Below are 17072 nucleotides of genomic sequence, written 5' to 3'. Positions count from 1 at the left end.
TTATTTAGTTTTATTTATTTACTTACGTTATTAGTTTATTTATTTATTTATAGTTATATAATAATAGTATAATAATAATAATATATATATNTNTNTGTGTNTCTCTCTCTCTCTCTCTCTCTCTCTCTCTCTCTCTCTCTCTCTCTCTCTCTCTTTCTTCCAATATAAATTGTAGATTGTCCAAAATAAAAAATGCTGCAATTTTTGCGAAATATTTGTGACTGTTCTGCAAATTTTTACATTTATTAAGAAAAAAGTAATAATTTATTTTGTAAGATATAATGTTCATTCCACTAAAATAAATACTGCAAAATGAAATTCTATTCCAAGAAAATAAAAATATCTATTTTATTGTTTTACAATTAGATATAATTCACAGCAATGTACACTTGGTCATCACAGCTGATTTTTTTTAACCAATAAATATCGACAAATTTTATAATCAATAAATATCGTCACACGAAACATTTGCTGGCAAATGTTTTGATTTTTTTTCTCAGTGTATCATGCGTGGCGCACATTGCATGCCGTCATGTTGAAGCACCGCCGAGGGACACCCTTTGATCCACAGGATAAACGGTGCAAGGGAGGAAATATCATTGCTCGGTTAACATGTTTGACATTCGCTCGGAGTAAGCGAAAACTAAGCGGATAATATTCATGTAAAATTAAGCGTTTCTCTCTCTATACATATTCTCTCGTCTTTCTATTTCTCTAGTGATGTGTAAGACGACACAGAGAAGCAAGAAGATTAAAACAGCTCGAATATACTGCATCGTTTAAATTAGAAAATTCAAAATTGAACGATTTATAAACTGGGAATGAAGCGTTGAATTTTAAAGTAGAATCGAGGAATCGTTTATGGTTTAAATTAGCGACATTCGCGAAAATGTGGGAGGAATTTATCTCAATTTTGAGATAAATTCCTAGAGGAACAGACTGCAACGTGTACAATTTCAAACTGTCCGCTTCAATATAGAATATCGAAGGAATCAATTTAAGGTCAAAATTGAAAGTTGACAGAAGATGCGAAGATCTATTTTGGTTCACACGATGAAAACTTTTAACAACGTTCAAATTCAACGCTTCGAGATCTCGTGAGGTCTTCAACAAACTTCACTTCACTGTCGAGTATCTTTAAGCTGACTCGAGCAGTGCTCATTCTCGGCGACCTTTTGTTTCGAATTTTTAGGAGAGAATTTACAAGAGTATTAGGATTATGTAGCTATATGCGGAAGATAGTCGGAATCATTTGCACCATGAAAGATTACTTGCGGCTATTCTTCGAACAACTCATCTCGCGTTTAACGGTTCTCTTCGATTCTTTACGTAATCTACCAATCTGATTGCAACGCGCGTTCATACTTGCGATCGATCGTCAAAGATCTGCATTCTTTCGATTTTTAATTTAAACTAGTTCAGTTAATGTATTTATATGTATATTCTTTATTCGTCAATTTTATTTATTTAATCAATTACGTAGGATTGTTAATTTTCAGAAATTTACAAAATAACGAAATTCTTTGTGCAATCTGTCAATCTGATTGCTGCACGTTTGTATTCATTGATCAAAGATCAGTGCATCCTCTCGATTTTTAATTTCAGCTCATTTAATTTCATTTCGTATTTGTATTTTTTATCTATCAATTTTATTTGTTAAATCAACTATGCTACGATTGTCAATTATCAAGAAATTCATAGACAACGAAATTTTTCATACAACTTGCTAACTTGATTGCTGTGCATTCGTATTTGCTATCGAGAGTTTAAATCATCAAAGATCCTCGTCCTCTCGATTTTTAAGTAAATTCAAAAGATTCTATTTCATATTTATATTATTCGTTAATCAACTTTATTTAACTAAATTATGTCTGATTGTCAATTTTTCACAAATTTCGTGAAAAATTTTCGGTGCAGAATATATCTCTACTCTGTTTATCTCATTTATATATTTTGTCACATTTTTATTCACATTTTTATTTAACTGTGGAGATTGCGCTCTTTCAGAATTTTATTTATATTGCTGTTTGCGCGTAGCTCGTCACGATTTCCACATACGCGACGTGAAGAAACGCCAAGGAATTGCGCGAATCGATCGTAGAATGAAAGCAAGGATATAGGTCGAGTTCTAGAGACTTAGGCCGATGATATTCCGGAAAAATTGCTGTCACGGGAGGGTGAGCGAATGAGTCGTAGCAATCTATATCCATCCTGATTACCCTTCTTCGTATCTCCTGCGATACGTGTCTTCTTACTGACAATGAGTCCTATCGATCGACTGTATCCCCGGTTGCGTTGTAAACTTTTATACGCGATTTGAAAAATATTTAGCAAATCCGCTAATTTAAATACTTCAAAATTGTTCCTCCCCTCTGTTTTCCTCTTCTGCCTTTTTATCACGTATGCTATTTCTCTGAACTTCCACAGTCTTTTTTATTATTATTATTGTAATAATAATACGATAATATTATACTACAATAAACACAAATAAAAATAATAAAAATAAAAATATACACAATAATAATACTATAATAAATATAAATATAATAATACAAATAAAATCATGTCAATTTTAAAGAAATGTTGAACATTTGATGAAAATTTTATACAGTATAAACCATTTAGTAAAAGTATATAGTAAATCTACTAATTTGTGTTATAAAATTGTTTCCTCGCTTTCTCTGAATAAGTCCTTATTAATAATGATGTATTAATTTTATAATGAATACAAATAAAAACAATGAAACTATAATAAATACAACTAAAAATATGTACAATAATAAATATAATAATACAATAAATATAAAACCGTGTCAATTTTGAAGAAACATTAATACAAATTTTATAAACCATTTCGATCTAAATTTGTTCCGCAATATTACAATGAAAGGGAGCTGTTCGTTTTATTAATTATTATTCGTACGTATTATTCTTGAAGTAAATCTCAAGTAGCTATCGAAGATTTCACGATCCTTAATCGTGTTTGACGTTTTTCGAATTAAATAATGCATAATGAAATAATGCAACTGAATGGAATAATACTCTAATAGAATGTTTCTTTCATTCTGTCAGTATCATCCGCCGGTATCTCATTTCGATTCAACTTTGATCACATTGGTTTCGCAAAATTCGATGAATCTTCCAAGACGTCGGTCGTGTCATCTTTTATTCAGTGAAATCTTTCACGCTCTCGCGGCAGCTGAATAAGATAACTAATATCCATGTGATGTATGTAAATGATCTACATTCCTTGCGAAAATTACCGTGTTTGCGGCGCGTGCGACATTGGATGGCTTCAATTCGTGACGCGCAGTCACGTCAATTCAAGTACGATTTTAATTAAAAGAGTAAATATTAATATCAACAGTTTTAGATAAAGTAATTTCCAAACCGATTCAAAGCGGTCCGTATAATGATTCTCTGATAATTCCATGGAATATACGAATGGCTAATTTAACTTAATGGAAACATTAACCCGGAAATATATAGTCATCTGATTTTTTATGTAAACGATCACCTGGAGTGCTTTTATACTTCAAAAATCACTGTTAATCACATATTGATATTTTTGATTGTTTCCTGAATTATTAATATTTGAAAACTTCACGGATATATGAATTTACTCACAATTTTTTGAAAAAAAGTAAGTAAAACTAAACAAATATTTAACAAATCAAATAAATGCGTTAAATAACTTATATATTATTATTTCTAAAAAAATATAAAAACATTAATTAATTTTATGGCGTTTGAGACTCTTTTTATTTTATAACCTGCTTATTCAACTTTTATAAAACTTAATCTATGGAGTTATTTAAAAAAATTTTCGAATCTAGATTAAAATTAAAAAAATTAAAAATGAATTTAAAACGATAGAATTTCAAAAAAGTAAATCTGATTATCCTAAAACTGGATTTTAGGGAATTTTTAATTGCAAAGTAACATCAAGTTTCCAGTTTCGCTTTATTTGAAACACGTCAGTGTTATATAAACAGTTCGTATTGATTTTCAAATATGCAGAGCACTATGACATTTGATCTTCCTTTATCGGAGATTACTGTCTTTTGAAATTCGACCTTTTCATTCAACAGCAATACCCAAAACCTCTCTAAAACCTAATTTTACAATATAATTAGATTATTATTTTTTTAAATTTGAATTTTAGACACAAATAATAATATTATTAGGCACGAAAAACCTGGTATTTTTCACTCGTATTTAATCTCATTGTTCAATTTTCACTTAATATTAAATTTTAAAAGTCTGATACCTGAATCAAATCCAGCAAAAATTCTTATAAGAGACAAGGATTTCTTTAAATTTCTTTGTTAGAAAGTTTCCTTTGTTAGAAAGGATTACTAAAACGTTCTTTACTGCGGATTTTTAATGGAATTGCATATTTAAAGGGTATACCATAAAGAATACTTATTAAAAAAGGAAGAAAATATATTTAAAAAATAATATCCATTTTACAACAATTTATGTTTTCTTGCCGCTGCAGCGTAAAAGCACTTCAGGTGACTATTCCCGATGACTATTTAATGAAAAATACTTGTGTACCGCTAGGACATGAAGTACCTACTCAAAAATTTGAAACGATTATTGTTTCAAAATCCCTTCCTACTAAACATAAAAATAACATCAATGTCACACAAATGTTATAATTTTCTACTCAACAATTAATACTTAATAACGTATAACATTATATTATATTACATTTATACAGAATGACAAAAAAGTTAAACTACAAAGTTTTGTTTATCAAATCATTAGTAATGTATATTTATAAAAAATAAATTCTGGAGTGTTAATAATATTTTATTAAATACTAAAAATAATAATCAAAAATGGCTACTTTTAAAAATGGCTTTGGTATAATCATTAAGGCCAATATTCATAATCTCTTTTTTTAAAACTGTTTTAAATAACGTTTTAAAATGCTAAGATTCTCTGATTGACATCTTAAGGCTTATATAAGACAGTCTTGAGTATAAGATTATGAATATCGGCGTAAGACGCTTGGAGAACGCATTAACAATGGCCGTGTATCTTTTTACAGAAAAATTCTCCCAGCAATGGAGCAGTGTTCAATCAATGAAATCTTTTCATGCCGAGTCCTTTTGATATTTAATAAGAAATATATAGTAACTAATACGTCAGAATGCGTTTTTTTTTATATATAGATTCCACCTACGTAAACCGACATTAAAGACTTCATTTTGGCGTCAAAATGACGACAAATAATATCAGTTTGTTACTTGAATAATCTGATAAACACACAAAAGTTTTGTGACCAAACTTTCTTGTCACCCTGCATTGTTGAGGAGGAAATTGTGATATTGATGTAATGTTATTGTAAAGCCTGCGGCACACTATGCTTGTTTCCTTGCTGGGTTGTTTGCGTTTTAGTAAATTAATGAAATTGTACCACAGAGAACGCAGAATTTCTATTTATCAAAACGCAAGCAATCTAGCAGTAAAACAAGCATCCTGTGCCGCAGGCTTTACTTTACGCTTAGTTCCAATTTTACGTGTAGAATTCGGGATCTCCGTCTGGCATCGATCACCGTAAACAGGATTAAATTGCTTAGTCGTAAGGGGCCGTATAGGATAACAGTGGCAGCGAGACTCGTTATCTCGTAACAGCTCGTCAACGAGATACTCGCAAGAAGCGTGAGCACCAAGACGCGTTTGCTACGCAAACAACAACGCATTCAAGCTTCATTTCCGCCCCTTCCCTTGCAACTATTCTCGAACGACGACGATGTCGGCGAGGATGAGGGTGAGAACGACGTGGCGGCGCCAAGCGTCCCGGCGCCCTCCGGCGAATCTCTCCTGTCATTTATTTTCTTTACATAATACACGAAGCTTCCGCGGATGCGGCTGCCTTACCTCGAAAGGGAAAAGGGCGATCGATATAACTGAATGCCTTTCACGAGCCGTGAAAAAGTCTCTTTGGAGAATCCTCAATTATGCAGACCGTCGTTATATACGACATTATAACTCGTGATATCCTCTGATCACTGATTAATTCACGAAAAACTCACGAAGTTTACGACTTCATTAATATTAACATTCGAGTTTCACTCAAAATTTGAATTAATTGAAGAGCTGAAACAATGAGCTAACCCATTTTTGTAGAAATAGAAAAAATAAATTTTGAAGTTGAAGTGCAGAGAAAAATTTATTTGCAAGTTGCTACAAAAAACTCTCTCATATTTTAGCATACATATCCGAAAGTTTATTATCTGACAGTAGGATATATATATATATATATCCGACAGTTTATCGTAAATAATAAAAATTACAGAATATTTTTCCATGGAAAATTGTTAAAATTAATCAGTTTAAAATTTTTAAATACACGTAAGAAATACGAAAAATATTTTTTAATAAGATATTTATCAATTTTGGTAATTTTATTTACATATATATATATATAACATATATATAAAGTAAAGGCAATCAGACATATTATTAATATTTAACAAATGTTTAGAAAGACAGGCGAAGACTGACATTTAAATATTTCAATGATACTGTTTCAAAAATTTAAGAGGCTTTATTTAACAGTTCTTTTATTCAAAAGAAAATAAATAAAATTTTTTTTAATTTGATCGAAATATAATGTCCTTAAGAAGTTAACATTTTGAAAGTATATATTATTAAGATTGGCAATATTTGGCATTTTTACATTTGTATTTACATTTAATAATATTTACATTTAATAATAAAATATTTAATTATTTTTACTTCAAATAAAATTGCTAAATGTTTATTAAAAAATTTTATTTTTCATATTCCTTATATTAAAAAAATGACAGCTGATTAGTTTCAGTATTTTCTCAAGAGATACCATGATTAAGAAGAATAGTCTTCATCAGATCTCTACTAAGTGATGGAAAAAATATGTATCATTTCATAAACAAAACGACGATATAAAAAATAATAGACAGCCCGACTTTTATAAATAGCTAAACATGGAATATTGGAATAGAAACAAATGAGTGATAGATTTTTATAAATAAAGAAATATATCATTTATCCATTTTTATCAATATCACATATTCAGCTACGTTATTGCAACAAATCCTTCAATTTTAATTAACGCGTATACAAATCTAATATAGAGTGCTTCAGTAAAACATTTAGAATAAACAGCTAGACAAAAGATAAAAACAAAAAAATAGAAAAATTGTTTTCACGTTTTTTTTACATTAAACATTTATTAATTTAATATTTTTAGTAATTATTAAATTAATATTTTTAGTATATTTTAAAAAGTACAATATAATCTTGAAGCTCTCAAAATTTGCATCACAATAAACTAGCACATTAATCTGAGTGTTTATTTGATCACTAGAACATTATTACTTGTTTTTGTAGATTGTGAATGTTTCTCTCAGTCTTCCTTACACAACCAATGATTATCTTTATAAAATAGATATATTACTTGCTCACAATTTTTCAGTTTGATTAAATATTTGCTCACTAAACTCAATTTCTGTATAAGGAAGAACTAAGGAAATTCAAAACAGACACTAGTGAGCAAATATTTAGTCAAATTTAAAACAAAAAAATATAATACTTCAAGTTCTTCACAGTTCTTCGATTTAAATATACATAAAAAGGATCAACATTTAATAAATATATACAACAAACAATTAATTCATGTTTTCCTGCGGAAAACATTTATTGAAACTTTTAAATAATACTTTATACATAATAAATTATACAAGTAAGTCTTTTTTAGCGAATCTTGAAAATATGTATTTCCGACAATTTAAATATCTTAAATTTCAACAAGTAACAAAAATCTTGACAAGGAAATTCTACAAATTCTTAGAAAAATTATATCACGACTTCCCTAAAAATTCGTAAAATTTCCTTGCCAAAGTTCTTCTATAATCGAAATCTAAAACATTGGAATATGTATGAATAATATTATAAGTTTTTAATTTATTTTGGAAATTTGATCATAATTCTATTCTTGATATATGTTATTACGCATTTTTATATATTACAAGATTTTATTGGAAATCTTTTTATAGTTAAAATATATTATTGTTGTCAAACAAATTCACTGCTGAACTATAATAGTATAAAAGTCTAAAATTAACAGAAATCTGAATCCTTTTTTCTTAAATATTTAAAATATAACTTCCATTTAGCAATATATATATATATAAAATTGATCTCTCTAGAGAGCTCCCTAGTTAGATGAGACATGAGAAGAACAAACAAACTTTCACGTCTGTCTACACAAGTTGACCCTCTAAGATGTCGCAAGTTATAACTTTTACAATTTTATCATCGATAGCGAGAAGACACGCGATCAGAGTCGATCCAGGTGACCCAGAAAATGATTTTGTTGGCGAAAGCGATCAGAACGTTATCCGCCGGATAGTGTCGTAACTTTTGGACTGCTCGTAGTTAACGGCTTCCGGACGACCAAAAATATGATGGCACGCGAGCCTTTTGCAGATGACGCGGATCTTAAACGAGATAACGATAGTTTTAGGGTTCTTCTCGGATTCGCCAGTTCGAGTTCGCCAAACGATTTCGATATCTCATCGTATGAATTATTTAATTTTAATCGAATGAGAAGATGGACACTGATCACGGAATCGGCTGACGTCCAATTATCTTGGAGCTTTTCATCTGGTCTCGACAGCTAATCTGATGTTAATTTCCCTCGTATGCGACACGACATGACACAACATGTCGTGAGTTAGATGGATATGGAACTTTCAAGATGCATGAGAGATAACTAAGATTGATCGATAATATTAAGTCGCTATAGAAAATTTGAAAAATAATATTCCTGTGATAGAACTAATTAAGAAGTAGAAAATTTAGCATTAATGAAATATTGGTGAAAGATAAAAATTATAATTAATAATGACATTGATTTTTAGAAATAATATTTATTATTATTTATTATCTATTAAAATAGTTCAAATGAAAGATATTCTCTAAATTTTTAAAAATGTAATTTCACTATAAAGAATGAAAATTGAGTCAGTCTTGAAAAAGAATGTTTCAATTTTCGATCTTTAAGAGTGAAATTTTATTCTTCAGAGTGACAATTCACTTTAAATGTTTTAGAAAATAGCGAATAAAAAATTCAGACATTGAAACCACTGATATGTTTAATAATCACCACGGTTGGCAAGGTGCTTCTTCCATTAAAACCAGATGATAGATGCCCTGTTCATAAAATTCCTTGGATTTGAATCAAATCCTTGCAAATAGCTCTTGTACTGCTGCGTCTGATGGAAATTTCCTGCTTCACTACGATCCCTTTAATCATTTTAATCTTAAACCCATTTCATGCGACTTAAAATTTGCATGAAACGACAATAAATGCGTTAAACTTGGATCTGTGAAACTAGCACGACCCTCTATTAATGTAAAAAAACATAATGACAGTTCCAGTAGCACTTTTCATAGTTCTACAGTTCTACAAATAAAATAACTTCCGAATTTTTATATGAAAAAAATCAGTATGACATTTTTTTATATATTAAATGTATAAAAATTGAAAATTGTTAGAATTTTATTTTCAAAAAATACATATATTAGTAGATCTTTAGTAGAACTATCAGGAACTGTTGCTAAAAATGCGAATATTTATCATTTGTTTTTTTGCACTTTAGAGAAAAGTTGTGCTAGATTCGCAAAGTTAGCATGCCATATTTTCATATTTGGTTTTTTCATATAAAAAATAGAAAATGTTTTATTTTTTTATTTTTAGATAAAACTGTAAAACTTTGAAAAATGCTACTGGAACTGTCACTATTTTTTTTTATATTAATAAAACGTCGTGCTAACTTCACATCCGTTAAACTTCAGCTGCACTTCTAAATACATTAAATCATTACTAAATATACTATTCACAAATAATTTTTGAATAATTTTTTATAGGACTCAAGATCTCTTTTCTTGTAATGATATATGTGGCTAATTATATTGATTTCATGCTCTTCTCATTTTTGAAGTGAACTATTAAATAAATATAAATTTTTCAAAAATTTTCGTTGCATACTTTTGAATGCATTTATATACTTGGGGTATCTTTTTTATCTTTCTAAAGTCTTTTTTATAAGTATATATTCTCTTAATTTATCGATAAATCAAAAGAGCAAATAAGCCAGCATATTTTCCTACACTAAAAATCGTTAAGTTCATAAAACGATGAAAGAGAACAGAGTTTAGAAAAGCTAATAAAGTTCACAATTGTTCGAGGGCACGCGGAATTTTCGGAATTCCATTTGCGAGTTGTCTATCGCACGTAAAACAGCACGTCCAATTTGTGGAATTTGGAGGACGAAAAGTTGAATAGGGAAGTGGATAGACACGCGGTTTACGTCCCGAAAGGCACATCTCCGAGATCGAGTCGTGGCGAAATGCATTTGCCAAATGCAATTCCGCCATCATCGTAGAGATAAGACGGAATTTTTACGTTTCCTCATTCTAAAGGCATTTCCGGCGTTACAAGTGCAAGGGGGAAAATCATCATTTCCTGCCGTTCGCGCAATGTCGTTCGGTTGCGTTATAAGAAACCCGTCAGGGTGAGGCTGCCCCAGAAGAGATCCGTATCTTATAAGAGAACCACGGGATCCTAGGGACGTCGCCATCCGGGCTGGGTCAAGGATAGAGTAGGATATGACGTCACAGTCTCTGCCAGGAGGATCGATATCCTGCTGGTTGCCGAGTGGCGTCACATCGCCGCGAAACATGTCTCCGTTGGTTTCTCTTCGTTAACTTCATCTATTTTACCTATAAACAGTCACTTTAGATGCTTTGCTATTCTTCATTAACCCCCTGTCGCGCAAGAAATTAATCTTAAAACGTTGAGTCTTTGTTTATTATTTTCATAATTTCTTCGTGTTGTTGAAAATATAATTCTGTTCTTATAAAAATTAATTTATATTTGTGCAAACATATTTTTAAATGTTATCATGCTTTTCTTTCTTTGATAGATGAAGACAGAGATCAATTATATATAAGGAAATTCATTTGCACAAAACTTTTCTCAATAATTTCCTTAAAAAATTGTACAGCTGACGAATGTTTATCATGTAATATTTTATTTGCTGTTAAAAATATGTAGAAAATATCACTCAAAATGTAAAATTAAATGAAATCAAAATGAAAATTTATCAAATAGTACGATATTTCAATTTCTCTCTGCCTTTTATAAAATGTAATAGATGTATTTTTTAACAAAATTATGGAAAACAATTATGGAAAAATTAAATTTTTTATATTATATTTGAATACAAAAAGTTTGGCGGCGATTTAGAATTTCCTGGACTAAAAATTACTTCAATAAGAAATAGACACATTTATAAAAAAAGATACAGTAAAAAAATGTTCATTTAAATTACGAAATTATATTGTTAAATATAAATATTGATTTTATCTCGAACTGTTTCATATGTATAATATATGTATAATATTCATTTTTAATAATAATAATAATAATAATGGCTTTATTGAACAAAGAACAAAATACAGATTTCCACGGAAAGTTTAGATTAAAAATTCAGTTTTTTGCAGAAATTATAAAAATTCTCTTCTTTAGTCTTTAAAAGTCTTAAAAAATTTTAATATTCTTGACACATTCTTAAAAATTTAAATACGAAATTATAATTGCGAACACTGAATAAACTACTAATTGAACTACGAATTAATGTAATCAGTAGAAAAATTTTTAAACACGACACCCAAAATTTCTAGTCTATTCTTAAAAAAATATAATTTGAAGAATATTATTAATGTTTATTTCTTGTTTTGATTATCAAAGTATTCAACCGTAGAGATTTATACCCAAATGATGGTAAAAGATATCGATCGATTATACTGATAAAAGAATGGTTGCAATAACATATTATCAATTTAAATTATAATTATTTTCGGCCAACTATACATATTTTTTAATAGGACTATAAATATATATATGGTTATAAATACTAAACATGTTTCTCTCAGTATGAATATCCGCCGCAGAGAATTTATATCCCAAAATTGCTCAAAGAACTCGTGCAGACTTCCCGCCCCTTCAATCATCCCTTAATAAAAATTCATCCCCTGACTTTCATGTTCCGCGATATTGTACAACGTTCTTCGCATTCCAACAGATGTTGAAGTCCTGCAGGACTCTGAGCATGACGGTGCGAGGACCCGCCTTGGACCCCCGCTGTCGGGGCGGTCACCCCGTATGGTCGTCCTCGGGTCGTCCACAGTCCTGCAGTTGGATGGACCGCCAAGGTCGTCCGGCGTCTCCACCGCCCCCTCATCCACCCCGCGATTCCCGCTACGGACCGAGGACGCGGAAAGTCGAGCTGTGCATCGAACCCGGCCAATCTCTAGGCCTGATGATCCGTGGCGGCCTCGAATATGGCCTCGGAATCTACGTGACGGGCGTCGACAAGGACAGCGTCGCCGATCGCGCCGGGCTCCTCGTGAGAATCACGCTTTTCTGTTAGAGCTCAAGTCTTTACGACAGATTCCCAAGAAATACACGCGACCAACTTAACATTTTTAAGTGAAATTTTTAGCAAAAGTATATTTTATTGAATGTACTACAAAGATAAATATCAAAGAAATAATTGGTTGGTACCTCAACCCTTTGAATTAAATAACATTTTGTTATTTTTATTGGAGTCAAAATGTAATCAATTTCTGTAATTGATTGCTTAGTTTTAAAATAAACAACGTCCATGTTAACGTATGCGGTTAATAAATAATAAACTAAATTTTAATTAATACATTTCTTGAGTTAAATTGTTGAGTTAAACTCCATTGTTTTATTGAAATTAAAATAATATATTGAGTAAAACCTGTAGAAACTGACTCAAACTGAGTATAATTTGACTGATGAATATCTGTTAATAATGCGCATACTATTTATTTTATTCATTTAATTTATGGCATTGTAATCAATATTAACTTTATTTCGATACTGCTCTATTTTACTTATACTTTTCAATTTTTCCCATTTATGACTCAAGTTTTAATATGAGATGCAATATCCCGAATGATCACAGGTGGGCGATCAGATTATTGAGGTGAATGGGCAGAATTTCGAGGAGGCGACGCACGATGAGGCTGTTCAGATACTGAAGACCAACAAGAGAATGAACCTGCTGATACGTGATGTCGGCAAAGTGCCCCATTCGTGTACCACTAGCCAGCCTATAGTAATTCCGACCGCCCGATATCCCGAGCACGATCCTTTACTTCTGGAAAGTCCCGGGAATCATCGTCCGCCCAGTCCCGCGTAAGTCAAAAATGTTTTTATAAAAAAGTTTAAATAATAAATCTTAAATTAAAATAAATTTTAATATAATATAATCTCTGTTATATATGTACATATTTAAATAATATGTATATTTTTAGGTATATAATCTTAATATTATTTATTACTTTTATTAATTGTATACATCTAAAATTTAGAAAGACAGAAAAAGCAGAATTAAAGAGCGTGCAGAATTAAAAATTTATGAAAAACTTGGTATGAGACTTGATAATTCTTAAATCTTCGCCCTCATAAATTCTGTTCCAAATGCCAATATTAATTCATTACATAAAAATCTGAATTAAATAACGTCAATGAAATCAATAATTAAACTTGCATAATAATATAAGAATAATATTTGCTGATAAATCATGATTAATTAATAAATCGTGAATATTGAAAGAAGCCTTAATTAAAATCAATATATCACCACATGTATTCCGGACAAAATTCATGTAAAACATATTTTCAATTTAAATTTCGATAATCCACAATGTTCAGTAACTACTAAAAAATTAATTGGCTTAGACAAATATATTTTAAAGTAAGATGAAAATGTTAAATATCCTAAGCCAATGTCGCAATGAGTCTATTTATAAATCATCCCTCGACCTCGTGGTCGTTTAATAATTATTTTTATTTAATGCCAATGCAATTTAATTCTCGATCAATTTTTCGAAAATCAAGGAGCAGCACGAACGAATGGAGGCACCGAAGTGGCGTTCACACCGTTTCAGCAGCCACCGCCGCCATGGTGGAAGAGAAGGCGCGGGTCGTCCTCGCTAGAAGCGAACGAGCCGCGCTCTCTCAGCTCTTGGCGGATTACAGGACGAGAAGGCTGACGATAGAGGAATTGATCGTCAGCCTGAGCGATCTGTTGAATACCCATGAGAAATTGACGCTGTTGACGGAGCTTAGAGAATTGGTTGACAACAAGGACAGAGCGGCCTTCGATGATCTCGTTTACCGACCCCGAATAGCAATGGCCAGGGTAAGCGATCCTTAACTACAATGATTTTAATCCCAGTGCGGAGAATACTGCAGAGAATATGGATTATGTGCGGAAATTTAAATCATATCGAATATTCAATAAGAATTGTTAAATTAGAGCACGTGTCCGGAATTTTCAACGAAATATTTCTAATTCTAGCAAAATTTTAACACTGATACAAAAAAATAATAATGAGACATATAAAACTTTATGAGAAATGTATTTAAGACGTATACAATGAAGTTTCAATTATTAAGGAACGATAAGAGAATTGTATGATGAGAATTGTATTAAATTAGAAATGAAATTTGCGAATTTAATTAATTTTAGAGAAAAGAATAAAAATAGACAAGTTCTTATTTAAATATTATTTACTACTACATTTAAAATATGTAAAATGTATAATATAAAAAATTAATTTATAATACAAAATTTATTAAAAATATTGATTTTTTCTGTAATAAAAAGACATGTGAAAATTTTTGAGTTAATATTTTGCGATAATTTCTGACTTCTAAGGAAGTAATGTGCTATTTTCTGGTCTAATTATCTTGAGAACTGGATTATTTTAAGGATTATTTTACTCTTGTACCAGGACTTTTTTAACTTTTTTCCGATTTTAGTATAAAGTCAACTGCACCATCTTCTAATTTTGAGTCTACTTTAATTCTGTAAAAGGATTTTTAATTCCGTTCAGTCAATTCAGAGATTTTTATATGACTGTAATATCGATAATTTGGTCACAGGATCCTCTTATCCCGAACAGCGATTTACGACGATTTGTACTATTTCATCGGAACGTAAATCGTGCAATTAAGAGGTGATCTTGAAAGAGAGCTGAAAGTCTAGCAAGACGATTTTTAAAATGGTGCTTCATGTTTTTGTTTCCAGAGAAAAGGCGACCGCGCACATTCGGACCTGATAGTGACTCCCTCGCTCCATGATCTTCCGGTGAGTCAGACTCTTTTCTTCTATATTCTATTCATATCCCTCGAGCTTGCATAGAACGCAAACTCATAACACATACTTACACTTATGCGTACACACATAATTACATATACATCACACGCATAAATTCCCGGATTACACCGCGCGTTATGCGCATTGTTACTCACATACAGGCACACGTACACATTTTCTGTCAACTCTTGTCTCTACGACGATGATGTATGGAACCGAGTACTTTTTCTCCTCTCTCTCTCTCTTTTTTCTCACTCGTTGTTCTGTGGTTGATCTCTTGCTCACCCTAACTGCCGAGACACTCAAAATCGCTTTTGCGTGCTCGCCCTTTGTCGATGGACTCCGCGGGGAAAGCAACAGGGAAATATTCCCCGAAAGTTCCTCGTTGCACGCGCGCGTTTCTAATCGACAAATTGCGGCCGTTGGGAAAATTATTGTCTATCTGAGAACGAGCGAAATTATTCGGACAAAAGGAACAAATGTCCTACAGCGATTAATAATTCGTAACAAAAGCGCTATAATTTATAATAATCAACGAAAGTAGCTCGAAATAATTACTGCGACAAAAAGTAGAATTGGTTATTGTTTCAAAATTTCAAAAACGCTTTATAGTTAATTAGACTTGCATTACCATAAGCAATAAAAATTGAGGATTGTTGAAATAACATAGAGTCATGTTTTCGTAAGAACTCTCAAAGTAATTACAATAATACACAAATAATTTTTATTTTTATAAAATTAAGTATAATACTGATGATACTAAAATACTAGAATATATAATTTTTAATTAGAATATTAATATTTAATAAGATATTATATTTAATATCAACTTAAAAATTGATAACTGTTCAAATAATATAGATTCGTACTTTTGTAAATGATCTCAAAATAATTACTATGCGAAAGAAAATAATCTATATTACTGTATTAATCTTATAAACTTAAACAATAATAATATTTAAATAGAATCAAACTAGAATTATTTAAGTAGATATATATTTAGCATTTAGTACATAAATAATAAATATTGAATACAATAATATGACAAACTCAACATTTTAGTATTTTTGTAAACTAAATATATTTAGTACTTCAAAAAACATTTAATGTTTAGTATAAACATTAAATATAATTTAATATATCTCTATTATTATTGCTATAGTAAATACTAAATTAGTATAAATAAATATAAATAAGTAAAAATTAATATACAATACTAAAGTTCATAAAATTAGTATAAATATAGCTTAGTATTTAAGTATCATCATGTTAAATTATATTTAAATACTGTACGCAACAAAAATAATTCGGGTGCAAAAGCAAGAAAGACTTTCAACGTGAAAGTAGAAATCACTAGGGAAATCAATACAAGATAAATATGGAAACGGACATTCGGAAATCGAGTTATCGCTCGTTATCGGTGATCGGGCATAGATGCGACGGACGGTCGAAACAGGATGGAAATCCGTGAATATCAATCAAATATTGATTGGAGAGGTGCGAGGAAATGGAGAACGCCACGCACACAGGAAGGATGCTCTTAGGAAGAACGAAGGATCCCTCAGCGGAGAATCCGCGATCCTCCCAGAGGCCGTTTCGCGAAAGAATCCTTTGCGCCGCTCTCTCGTTCGAGAGAGAAAGAGAGAGAGAAAGAAAGGGAGGTGCGCAATATCGATCGCCTTTACGATCGATCCTGTTTCGTTTGATCGTTCCGGTCTGTCGTTATCTTCTCCTCGAACAAAGCATGACTCGTCTTTTAGGAAAATGACTTGCAGCCCCTTCGTTTCTTTCTCTCTACACATCTCTCTCTCTCTC

General features: G+C 30.9%; 1 protein-coding gene across 1 annotated transcript in view; it reads left to right on the top strand.

Annotated features, from left to right (window-relative positions):
- Window positions 1-17072, top strand: part of LOC105621639 (whirlin) — a 90897-nt gene that overhangs the window by 16493 nt on the left and 57332 nt on the right. Inside the window, exons 5-8 of the mRNA XM_012203107.1 lie at window positions 12147-12470; window positions 13056-13288; window positions 13997-14297; window positions 15189-15248. Of these exons, the coding sequence (XP_012058497.1) occupies window positions 12147-12470; window positions 13056-13288; window positions 13997-14297; window positions 15189-15248 (918 nt within the window). The remainder of the gene's footprint in view (window positions 1-12146; window positions 12471-13055; window positions 13289-13996; window positions 14298-15188; window positions 15249-17072) is intronic.

The sequence above is a fragment of the Atta cephalotes genome (assembly GCF_000143395.1).
Source record: "Atta cephalotes unplaced genomic scaffold scaffold00035, whole genome shotgun sequence".
NCBI lineage: Eukaryota > Metazoa > Arthropoda > Insecta > Hymenoptera > Formicidae > Atta > Atta cephalotes.
Note: the sequence above shows the minus strand (reverse complement) of the source record. Positions and strands in the feature narration are given on the sequence as shown.